This window comes from Pogona vitticeps, chromosome 6, assembly GCF_051106095.1.
Source record: "Pogona vitticeps strain Pit_001003342236 chromosome 6, PviZW2.1, whole genome shotgun sequence".
Lineage (NCBI taxonomy): Eukaryota > Metazoa > Chordata > Lepidosauria > Squamata > Agamidae > Pogona > Pogona vitticeps.
In genome coordinates this window covers 113,543,851-113,556,559 of record NC_135788.1, presented here as the reverse complement: position 1 = coordinate 113,556,559, position 12,709 = coordinate 113,543,851, and the positions used below count along the sequence as shown (strand labels likewise).

The 12,709-nt window shown below is 41.2% G+C and overlaps 1 protein-coding gene across 1 annotated transcript; it reads right to left on the bottom strand.

Moving 5' to 3' along the window:
* Positions 1-678: 678 nt before the first annotated feature.
* LOC140708281 (vomeronasal type-2 receptor 26-like) lies at positions 679-11,836 on the bottom strand. Its single transcript, XM_078378776.1, has 3 exons — positions 11,693-11,836; positions 5,346-5,472; positions 679-5,129 (listed from the first exon to the last, which is right to left on the bottom strand). Exons 1-3 carry the CDS (start codon positions 11,834-11,836, stop codon positions 4,219-4,221), a joined length of 1,182 nt encoding a protein of 393 aa, XP_078234902.1. The 3' UTR covers positions 679-4,218.
* Positions 11,837-12,709: the final 873 nt, after the last annotated feature.

Below are 12,709 nucleotides of genomic sequence, written 5' to 3'. Positions count from 1 at the left end.
CACGGGGCCCCTGATTGTTTCACCAAACTAAGAGCTCACACTATGTGTCTTTCAGCTGCCACCAGTTGATTACATCAACATTGTTTATTATGAATAATAGAAGTACAGGCAATGTGTCATTTTTAAAAGAAACAAATAGAAATTGTTTATTGTTACAGATGATGATGGTTCAAGCATTGTTGTTAACTCTTAAAGCATTGTCCTCCTTCATCCACACTCAACCACCAATCTCCCTCCGAAAGTTCCAAACTCTTCAATTTTCTCAAAACTCTCAGTCTCTTTAACTCCATTAAAACTCTCCCTCCTCCTGCTGAGTCTCTTATGTCTCATGATTCTTCCCCTCCACCACTCCCATTGGTCTATACTGATATCACGTTAATAATCATGACCTAGGCAGACATCACAGGGTTCCACCTGTGAATCAGAAACAGGTTAATAGCATTCTAAAAGGCTGGTTCTTTCATGCTGGTCTTGAAAAATACGGAATACAGTTGTCCTCAAAGCTTGGTAAGGGAGGGAATAAAAATCTCTCACTTCTGGAAATGCTGGAGTCAACAGAAGTCTGTGTTCCATGTTCTCATCCTAGAGAGATCACATTCTCATTCTTAGCACTTGGCCCTGGAGATTTTTTGGAGGTGACCTCCAGAAGTACTAAATCACCTTATCAGAAGGAGGATGATGGGAGGAGAAGACTAAAACAGCTGGGGGGGATTCAAAGAGAGAACCACACACTAGAATAAGACCACTGTCATGGGTGATATCAATAAGGTCACAATTTTTCTTCAGGACCTGAGTGAAAATCACACACTAGAATGACCAAAATGAGGAACTGTCAGAGTCATAGCTCCCGTTCCCACATGTCAGAGTTCTGTCCGAAGGTTCAAGGGGTTTGCAAATGAATCTTCTTAGAAATGGGGAAATTAGAAATGAAAAATTCCAATGAGCCACCTCCCTTGTTTTTTTGACATTGTTTCAAGAGTAGAGACAAATTGATTACATCAGCATCTGATTTTTTCCCTCACAGGCAGGCGACTTATTGCACTATATCACAAGGCCCTGAATCTTATAAAATATGCTGCTCATTAATAGACTTTGTAAACTCAGATGAAGTTGACATTTCTGCTATATCACAGTATGACTTCATCAATTGATCATAAGAAACTGACACAGCTTGCAATCTAGAGGATTTATCATATTTCTTGATAAGAAATAATTCTATAAATGTACCACCCAATCTGAATACACTTTAACTAGTCAACATGCCCACAAATATAATTTAAGAAAAATACACCACCCACTTCAAATTTAATTCTGTAGGTATGACCTCATAAGGGCAACAGACATTTTTCCTACCTCACATACCATGAAAAAAAAAGCAAAACCACGACCATTATCAAGGTCTCTAAGATAACTTATTTCTTTAGTTTGTGTTGACTTTCGCCAGAGGAATTCACTGAAAATTATGTGACTTCTCCATCAACTGTACCAAATCTTTTTCCCTACTATTTGTTTGTTCTTGTTCAGGTCAGGCCTGAGAATAACAACATAACATTTGGGAAGGATGACCCAGCAAGCCACCACTGGAAGCCAAGATGGAGAAGATCTCCACAGCTACCATAAATTTCCCTTTAGTACTCAGATAGATTGGCAAAAAAGACACCCAAACACTGCAAAACATCAACATGCTGAAAGTGATTAATTTGGTTTCATTAAAAGTATCTGGAGACTTTCGGGCAAAGAAAGCTACCAAAAAACTGAGGATGAACAACAAACCCATGTAGCCCAGGACAAGATGGAACATGAGGTCTGAACCTTCGTTACATTAAACTGGGACTGTGCCAGCCTCAGTCTGTGAATGCATGTTAAATTCTGGGAAGTGGGGAGAGTTAATCAACCAGACCACACAGATATCAGCTTGAGTAAGAGAAGACACCATGATGACTGACCCTGCCAGTTGCTTCCCAACCCATCTCCTCATCCCAAATCCAGGCTTTGTGGTCATGAAGGCTACTATTTGAGGGTTTTGGCTAAGACGCAAGCAACAGATAGACAGAAGACGATGACAAACACCATTTGTCTCAGAAGGCAGGTGAGAGTTCCAGGCTGTCAAATGAAGATAAAGGAACAGTGGAAGCAGAAGAGGGGAGAGGAGAGGAGGGCACAGGTGATGCTCCAGTTGTTGGACTAGAGACTTTATACAGTAAGTGCAGAGATGATAAATGAAAAGGACTGTTTTTCCTCCTGATTTTGACAGAAAAACCCCACATTTCTCAGAGGGCTTGAGGAAAAAGAAATGCTAAAAGCAGTAATTTTATAATTATAGGAAAGGTAATCAAGGGTAATTGAATTTGTTATGTTTGAAGCCCTGCTCTATTCTAAAGGAATAAAAATGTAAACAGAACTGTCCACAGATCTGGACTTTTCCCAAAGTTTCTAATATCTTGAGTCAATTTCTTCTTGTTCTGTGCTATCAAATTGTAGCAAGGTAATGAATGAGGCTCATGCATCTCCTAATTGACTTTTTCCCAAGGAGGGTGACCTCCATCTATCACTCTTTATGAAAAGGCTCTGATTATTCCTCTTGCAACCTCCTCTTCTTCACCCTGGAAATCTTTTTTAAAATGGACTGTTCTGTAAGGCACAGGCCAAATAGTGTCCAGGGCTCAACAGAAAGGCAACCCAGCTGAGGCTACCTATTCCAAATAAGAGGTTAATTGATTAAACATTTTTAAAATATTATTTAGGGGGTTTGTGACCTATGTGGGCTTCTAATTGTGGGAAGACCAAGGATCTACCTTTCACTCCTAAGCAGGTTTATACCTTTAAGGGCCATACCTCTAGAGAACCTCTTGCAATAGATCCACATTGGTCCTGAAAAATATGGAAACCCTGGTCCCCCACCCCCAAAAAGTAATCAATGGGCAAGGGAGGAAATAAAGGTCTGTTGCCCCTGAAAGATCTGGAGTGAACTGAGGTCTGTGTTCCATGTTCTCATCGTAGAGGGATGATGCTGCCGTTGTTAGCACTTGGCTAGAGATGTTTTGGAGGGAAACTCAGAGAAGATTTAACTAACCTTGTCAGGAGTAAGATGATGGGAGGAGAAGTCTAAAACAGCTGGAGGGCCAAAGAGACAAGTACACACTAGAATGAGAGCAACGTCACGGGTGATATTAATAAGGTCACATTTCTTTCTTCAGGACCTGAGTGAAAATCACACACTAAGAATGACCAAGATGAGGGGATATCAGGGTCATGGCTCCCATTCCCACATGTCAGGGTTATGTCCCAAGGTTGAAGGGATTTGTAACTGAATCTTCTTAGAAATGGGGAAATTACAAATGAAAAATTCCAATGAGCCACCTCCCTTGTTTTGCTGGCACTGTTTCAAGAGTAGAGACAAATTGATTACATCAGCATCTGATCTTTTCCTTTACAGGCAAGCTGCTTATTACACTCCATCCCAAGGTCATTGCCAAGGTAATCATTTTCCATGGGTGTGTCGCAATCTGGTTTCTAGGAATTAAGAAAAAGCTAACTGCCGGGCTTTAAGGGGAAGTGGTGGTAGCCCTGAGTCTTATAAAATGTGGTGCCCATTAATAGACTTTGTAAACTCAGTTGGACACTTCTCCTGCCATGTCATAGTATGAGTTTGTCAACTGATTATAATAAATAGACACTCTTTGAAATCCAGAGGGTTTATTATTTTATGACTTGAATGTCACATACATTTTGTGTATGTATTTTGATAGGAATTAAAAAACGATTTAAAAAATAGTAACCAAAACGGTTTCTATCCCAAACCCAAGCAAAAACTAGCTCAGAATGCAATTGGATAACCACATTTGCAACTGAAATACAGTGCTGATGTCCATTTTCGAGCTTTCCTTCAAGGACATTGGCAGTGTCCTAACTATTTGAGAAGTGGAGAATATAACAGTGATTCTTGATGAGAAATAATTCTTGAAACATACCACCCATTCTGAATACACTATGACTGGTCAACATATCCTCTCTTAAAATGAAAGAAAATTACACCATCTACTACGAATTTAATTGTGTAGGTATAATCTCATAAAGGCAACAGACATTTTTTTCTACCTAACATATCCTGAACACAATGCAAAACTAGGGAATTTATCAAGTCTAAGACAACTTTCATTTCGTTCTTTGTGTAGATTTTCCAAAGAAGAAGTAATTGAAGATGATGTGATTTCTCTCTCAACTGTATCTCATCTTTTTCCGTACTATTTGCTTCTTGTTGTTCAGGTCAGGCCTGAGAATAAGAACATAACATTTCGGAAGGAAGATACAACCCAGCAATCCACCGCTGGAAGCCAAGATGGAGAAGACCTCCACAGCTACCATGTATTTCCCTTTAGTACTCAGGTAGGCTGGCAGAAAAGACACCCAAACACTGCAAAACATCAACATGCTGAAAGTGATTAATTTGGCTTCATTAAACGTATCTGGCAACTTGCGGGCAAAGAAAGCCACTGTGAAACATATGATGGCTAACAGCCCCATGTAGCCCAGGACAAGATAGAACATGAGGTCTGAACCTTCGTTACATTGAACTAAGATTTTGTCAGTCTCAGAATGCATGTCAAACTCTGGGAAGGGGGGAGAGGTAATCATCCAGACCACACAGATACCAGCCTGAATAAGAGAAGACACCATGATGACTGACCCTGCCAGCCGCTTCCCAACCCATCTCCTCATCCCAAGTCCAGGCTTTGTGGCCATGAAGGCTACTATCACAGTGATGGTTTTGGCTAAGACACAAGCAACACATACACAGAAGATGATGCCAAACACCATTTGTCTCAGAAGGCAGGTGAGAGTTCCAGGCTTTCCAATGAAGAAGAAGGAACAGAGGAAGCAGAGGAAGAGAGATGAGAGGAGGGCACAGGTGATGTTCCAGTTGTTGGCTTTGACCATGGGAGTGTGGCGGTACTGAATGAAAGTCCCCATCACCACCGCAGTGATCGTGGAAAGGAAGAGGGCCAAGCCAGTCAGTACTGAGCCCAAGGGTTCCTCATAAGAGAGGTAGCTTAGGGCTTTGGGAATGCAACTGTCTTGATTCTTGTTTGGATACTGGTCTTCGGGGCATTCCTGGCATTCTTTTGTATCTGAAAGAAAACAACCTGGTCTTAGTTTTTGAGTCACGCAACTTTTATCCATTAGAGAAAATAATCCTTCAAATGAGTCCTGCATTTTTTTCAAAGTTAATACTCTCTTGGGACATCCTTGTTCTTCGATTTAACAAAATGTGCCAGAAATGCCACTATAGAGGCAATTCAGATTCTTGTATTTTTCCATAGGTGCTTCTGGAGTCCTTCACTTACCCATCTGGATCGAAATCCTCCCGTTAGGGCACGTAACGCAGTCATAGCAGCACACCTGCTTTCCCAGTTGGACAGACATGCTCTCTCCAGGGTGGCAGCTCTCCACACAGGTGGACTTGGGTGTATTCTAATGATCATCAGAAGAAAAGTCATGAAGAAGTTAAATGATAATTAGAAGGAAGTTATTGAGTAGTTAAATGACCATGAGGAACAGGAGTCTCCAAACTTTTGAACATGAGGGCCGCATCGTATATTTTCCACATTTTTGAAGGCTAAAGGAACATGCTTGTAGATGCAGCTGCACGCACACATTCACCCCAGTGAGCACAGATGTCCGCCTACCCGCATGGAGGCCCCCCGCATGCACACAAAAGCAGAAACCCCCGGAAGGCCACCACCCCTGTCCCATATGAACTGAAGGCCATGGGCAGAAGGGAACAGTCTGGATAAAATGACAAGTTAGGCAGGATGTAGCCCGCAGGCCACAGTTTGGAGACCCCTGATGAAGAAGAAGATTTATCTATAGCTATATCTATATCATCTCTATCTATCTATCTATCTATCTATCTATCTATCTATCTATCTATCTATCTATCTATCTATCTATCTATCTATCTATCTGTCTGTCTGTCTGTCTGTCTGTCTGTCTGTCTGTCTGTCTGTCTGTCTGTCTGTCTATCTATCTATGCGGCTCACAACATTAAAATTCACACAATTTAAAAACACAGTAAGTTAAATATTAAAAGATAAATTATACAATATATGATTTAAAATACAATTAACATATTAAAACATTAAAAATAAAAGAGAGTAAAATTTCTCCTGAAATGGGTTCAGGAATTCAGTTATAATTGTTAAAGGCTTGTCAGAAGAGATGGGTGTTTAGCTTTTTTTCAAATGATTAAAGGGAAGGGGCCGTCCTAATTTCCCAAGTTTGAACGTTCCATAGCGAGCTGCCACAGAGAAGGCCCTCTCTGGTGTCCACATCAGCTGTTTTTGTGCTTACAATGGAACTGAGAGGAGGGTCCACTCTGCTAATCTTAATCACCAAGAAGGTGTATATCGGGATATATGATCTTTTAGATAGCCCGGACCCAAGTTGTATCAGTGTATAATGACTAGTATTTTGAATTGGGCCAGGAAACAGATTGGTAGCCAGTGCAGTTCTTGTAATAAGTGTGTTATATGTAATGAGAGTGAAAGAGGAGAGTGCAAAAAACGGTCTGAAACTCAACATCAAAAAAACTAAGATCATGGCCACTGGTCCCATCACCTCCTAGGAAATAGAAGGGGATGACATGGAGGAAGTGACAGATTTTATTTTCCTGGGTTCCATGATCACTTCAGATGGAGACAGCAGCCACGAAATTAAAAGACACCTGCTTCTTGGGAGGAAAGCGATGACAAATCTTGACAGCATATTAAAAAGCAGAGGCATCACATTGCCAACAAAAGTCTGAATAGTCAAAGCTATGGTTTTTCCTATTATGATGTATGGAAGTGAGAGCTGGACCATAAAGAAAGCTGACCGCCGAAGAATTGATGCTTTTTAATTGTGGTGCTGGAGGAGGCTCTTGATAGTCCCCTGGACTGCAAGGAGAACAAACCTATCAGTTCTAAAGGAAATCAACCCTGAGTGCTCACTGGAAGGACAGATCCTGAAGCTGAGTCTCCAGTACTTTGGCCATCTCATGAGAAGAAAAGACTCCTTGGAAAAAACCTTGATGTCAGGAAAGTGTGACAGCAAGAGGATTAGATGTCTGGACAGTGTCTGCGAAGTAACCAACATGAATTTGACACAACTCCGGGAGGCAGTGGAAGATAGGAGGGCCTGGCGTGCTCTGGTCCATGGGGTCATGAAGAGTCGGACACGACTAAACGACTAAATGAGCTTCACCCAGTCAGCAGTCTGGCTGAAGAGATTTGCACCAGTTGAACTGTCCAAACTGTCTTCAAAGGCAGCCCCACATAAAGCCTTTTACAGTAATCCAAATGGGATGTAACTGAGGCATGTGCCACTGTAGCCAGATCCGAACTCGCAAGGAACAGGCACAGCTGACACACCAGCTTTAGTCGTGCAAATGCACTCCTGGCCAGCGCCGAGAACTGGGCATCCAAGGTTAGGGACGAATCAAGGAGTACACCCAAGCTGCAGACCTGAGTTCTCATTGGGGGATGTAACCCGATCCAGCACAGATAGTATCCCTATTCCCTCATCTGCCTTCCAACTAACCAGTATCATCTCTGTCTTGTCTGGATTAAGATTGATTTGTTTCCCCTCATCCAGCCCATTACTGATGTCATGCACTGGTTTAGAGTCACGACTCAAGACAGCTTCCCTGGAATTAGGCAGAAAGGAGATATAGAGTTGGGTGTCATCTGCCTATTGGTGACACACAACCCCAAAACTCCAGACAACCTCTCCCAACAATTTCATGTAGATGTTAAAATACATGGGTGACAAAGCAGAACCTTGAGGAACTCCACAGGCCAATGGCCAGGATGTTGAGCAGGAGTCACCCAGCACCAGCTTCTGAGGTTTCCCCTCCAGGAAGGACTGGAGCCTTTGTAAAATAGTGCCTCCAAGTTCACATCCCAGAGAGATCGCCCAGAAGGATACCGTGGTCGATGGTACTGAAAGCCGCTGAGAGGTCCAGCAGAAGAAACAGGGACATACTCCCCCTGTCCAGTTCCCGGCCTAGGTCATCCACTAATGCGACCAAAGCTGTCTGTGTCCCATTGCCAGGCCTCCTCGCAAATATAATGAAAGGGCTGTGTTTTATTTGCCAGAATCCTGATGCTTTTCCATAAAATTTGCCTAATTTGCTGTGCTTCTTTGGAGACAATAGACATGGTGTCATCACTGGTCACAAAAGACACTCTGGGCTGAGTCCGACTACTGTTCTCATATGGCATAGACAAATGGGATAAGTTACTTGATGGTGGGTCCATTTATACCCAAATGACATGGTTCAAAAGGGAAGCATTATAAACAAAGGGAAATGGAAGAGGGAGAATTTAAGGTGAAGGCAACAGAAGAATCAATAGAATACACTTATGAATTTCGGTGATTTGCATTTGTACAATTAACAGAAAGATTTAAAGAAGATCAGAAATATGTGGAATTTGAAGCAGAAAAGTCTATCTTTGTAGAAGAATTATCTGCCAAAGAGGATTATCTGGTTTCCAGAATACATAAACTACTTCTGAAATATTATACAGTGGATGAAAAAGTTTGAGACTGCATGGTAAAGTGGGCATAATGGCTACGCAAAGCCCTTGAAATGGCTGAAAGGGGAAAACCCTCCGAGCTTCTCAAAGGCAAAAGTCCAGCAGAGTTTAAAATAACAGGGAAAGCCATATGGGGCATTCTGTGACATAAAGAAAACATTGACCTACGGATGTGTAATTTTGAATCGTAGAATTTCCAATCACAATATGTATAGTTTGGGTTTCTGTTTTCTTTATGCTTTATTAGTTGTGTAACAAATTCAATGATAAATATTTGTAACTAAGGAAGAAGAGATTCTGAGAAGAATTGAGAAAAGCGTGTGAAGCTCCGGTCCCCACCCCAGATCCCCCCCTTTCCCAACTTTTTTGTATTTCTGTTTGTTCCTCTTTCTTTTTTCTCAGTATGTCCTTATTGGATTTGAAAATTAATTAATTAATGGAAAGCAAAGCTAGAATTGGTAATTCAAAAAACTTTTTTATCCTTCTGTGACAATATACCAGCTGTGATACCAAATGTTCTTCATCCTCTAACTACCTTCCATTTGGACTCTTGCAAGGTACTTTAAGTGTCTCAGGCTTGAAAGCAATCTGCACATTTCTCTATGTTGTGTTCTTAGCCTCTTCTGGAAAAATATCAGCACAATCACATAGCAATACCAAAAGTACACTCACAAATGAGATGGATGATGAAGGAAAGGCGTTATCTACCTGATCAAACTTCTCATTCCAGGTGATGGCACTTCCATTCAACACGAATCTCTGGCCCACAGGAGCCGCAGGGTTCACACTTCCAACCAGGATTGTCTGGAAGGATTCGTTGGGGAACCTGACAAAATTGATGATATTATATCCTGCTTCTAAGTCTCCGTTCTCATTAAAAAATATTTCTTCACCAGCACTGTTATTAAACCGAATGTTTCTTAGAAATGAATGAAGCTGGATTGGAGGAGAAAAATAAGTTTAGTCATATTTGAAGAAATGGATAAATACACTCTGCTTTCCAGCATCTGAAAATTGTCCATGCAAAACACAATGGAAGAGTTAAAATAACTGGTGAGATACTTCCAGCATTCTTAAAGAACCCATGAAGCTTTTTCCCCACCACTAGTATCAAGTGATGGGTTTATTGATCCATGCAAATCTCCTCTGACTCAGTAACATTAAATCATAAGCAGAAATCCTCTGGTTGCAGCTTGTTGTGCACAAGGTTGATGACAGCATAGGCTCTGGCCCTTTATTGCAAATGAAAAGCTTCAAATTCTCACCCTGTATCTTAAACTTCCAAATTCTCTATGGATCTCTTTCATTCTGGAAAGTTTTGGGGGAACCTCAGGTTGGTGGGCATCAGTGGCAGCTATTTTCGGATATTAAAGACTATATCCCATGTTTATTTACTTTATTTCTTATTTATTAATTTGATATTTATACCATCCATCTGGCTAATAAGGCCACTTCGGGCAGTTTACAAATTCCAATTTCCTGAGGCTCCCAAAGGGAACCTCCCCCCCCCCTGCAATCTCAGTTTCTCCCTCTATTTCTTTCTCTGCCACACAAACATAATTTTAGATTTTTTCCCAAGTAAAAGATATTTTCAGAAGAGTAATGAGATATTAGTTAAAATATTTCTCTCATTTAACAGGCAATTAACTTTCTTTAAAAAAAACATGGATTTTAAAAAACAAATCATTTAAAACAAAATTAGGGAACTCTGGAAAGGTATTCGATGCACTTCTGAAAGGCACACTCATTGACAGCTCCTCCTCTGTCACTCTTCCAGAAGAAAAGTGAAACTTCTGTTTTCTGCTATGATTTTGAAATTTGGGTTACAAACACACTTTGCTCTACTCTGCTTGGTGTTGGTATTGGATTAGTTTAGTTTCATTTATCTCTTGTTTGTTTTTATTTGAGATTGATTCACTCAACAGGAGAAATAAGCCTTGATAAAGTCCTGTTTTGTAAATTGCACAATTTCATTCATTCCTTAGTTCCGATTACCTGCCATGGCTGAATGTCCTGGAGGCTCCATTTCTCTCCAGGCTCCTTCCACTTTTGCATAGCTCTTGATGAAAAGGCTGCATGGAGTGCATGAGCTACAGCATAAACAGCATTGTAGGTACTGTAGCTCTGGCCAGACATGCCCATTTCAAACACACTTCCAGGAAGGCTCCTCAGCTTCTCCTCTCCACTACAAACCTCCCCATTTGGAACATGGAAGTTGTAAAGCGGGAATGAACAGAGAAATGCAGTACACCAAAAATGATGGATGAAATAAATCTGATCCTGATATGGGTTCATATTGTCCAGAAAGTTCTCAAATTCTGGCACCATGTTTGTGTGGAGTCTGAGGGACAAGGTTCCACTGAAAGATTTTGTGGTCAGTTTTAATCCAGCAGGTAAAGCTGTGAAATCCCACTGAGCCGTGGTCACCCACACCCTCCTTTGAGGCTGCATTTTGTGAAATTCAAAGATATATAAAACTAATCGTAGCCCCTCCAGAGACTGCCTATCTCCATTCACAAGAATCACATTAATTTCACTCAGAGAAAGCGTCCAATAGATTGGCCCCAGGATTACCCCAACCACTTCTTTTGGTGAAACCACGGTCACGATTGGGATTTCTTCTGTCCAAGCAATGCAAATATGACTCTGTAAAAGCCTTGGTCTCAAGGTTCGAAGGAAGGTTTCCCCACTGTCGTCCTTGGAAACAATGACACCAATCCAGTTCCATCCAAAGTGCTTCAAGAGCTGAACAATCCCATCATACTGAGCATCTTCGTTGGGGACCATCCGGTACAAAGAAGGGAACCGACTCTTCTCACGTAATGCAGGACTAATAGAGCCATAGCTGAGCTGAGCAAGAAAGCATCATTATACTTACATTAAAATAAACCCCATTTTTCTGAAAGGTATACTTGCTCTAACTAAATATTTTCCAGGAAGTACAATGAGGAAATAGAATGTTTGATTTCGAAACTCCAATACCTTGTTGTACATTCACTTCAGATCATGATTTCTACAGGTGGAAGCAAATGCTAGCAAATATGAGGAAGCAATGCAATCGGGCGACAAATTAGGCCTTTCCATGAGGTAACTGTTTTCTAACCCTGTGGACATACCTGAGGTATATTGTAGATACTAAAGATGGTGGCCATCTGCCTGGAGTTTTCAGAAGTGAGCCCACCAATGGCGGCCAGAACGTTTGCTCTCCTGCCACAGTTGTAATTGAGGGGTTGCCCTTTGCCCAGGAAGAGAAGATCCATGGTGGTCAAGCAGGTTCTCCACGGATTAAAAGAATTGTCATAAATCTTATAACCCAATGTGACATTAGGTAAAAATTGAGCATTCTGGTTGATCTGGCGAATGGCAAAAGCAGAGGCCAGGATGTGCTGATAGCTCTTTGGAATTACACTGCAAATGAAATTTCACAAAACTGCTCAATTTTCTGCTTGAAGGAACCATTGCGGTGTTATTAATTGTGCCCTGAATTTCATCCTCAGACCAAGTTAGATGTCATCATCTATATCATGGAAAAACATTTCTTGGATGGACGATTCTCCTTAGTGTAGGACATATGCAGAACATTAAACCTGACCGGACCCAAAATATCACATTCCTCACTTTTCCTTCAGTATAGATACAGGTTTAACAAATTAGGACTAACTCGTTCAGCAGGCACCACATTCCCTCTCAGGAAAAACATGCAGAAGAATGACTGAAAAATGTCTATCAATAGAATCATCCACAGATAGAGCAGTTTTATTTTTTCCTACTGCTTGACATAGTGGCTGGGTTGCTCTAAAGATTGTGAAATAGAACCCAATAGGCCACATCCCCTCCTGCAAAACATTGATGTATTTATCTCCAGTTGACTGATTTTCCCTGCTGTGTTCATTGAAGATATCATATGCCTCCCAACTTTTTATATGGAGAGCAACTGGAGGGAGATTTCCACGAGGCCCTTCCTGAACACACCCTGCCTTCAGATCTTGCCCCTCAAGGTCATGGAATTATAAAAGACAATTTTCTCTTTAATCTCTGACCATCATTCCTACTTCTTTCAAGCTTTTGGACAAACCTTCATCTCTCCAACATCTTTCTCCTCTGTAGTGTGGCTCTCTTGATTCACAACACCA

Bases quoted from the DNA above. Each gene is read 5' to 3' on its own strand.
- LOC140708281 (XM_078378776.1), bottom strand. From the start codon at position 11,836: ATGGATCTTCTCTTCCTGGGCAAAGGGCAACCCCTCAATTACAACTGT. The intron at 5,473-11,692 runs GTATGTCCACAG...GATGATCATTAG, and splicing joins GTATCTACAATATACCTCAG to AATACACCCAAGTCCACCTG. The intron at 5,130-5,345 runs GTAAGTGAAGGA...GTTTTCTTTCAG, and splicing joins GAGGATTTCGATCCAGATGG to ATACAAAAGAATGCCAGGAA.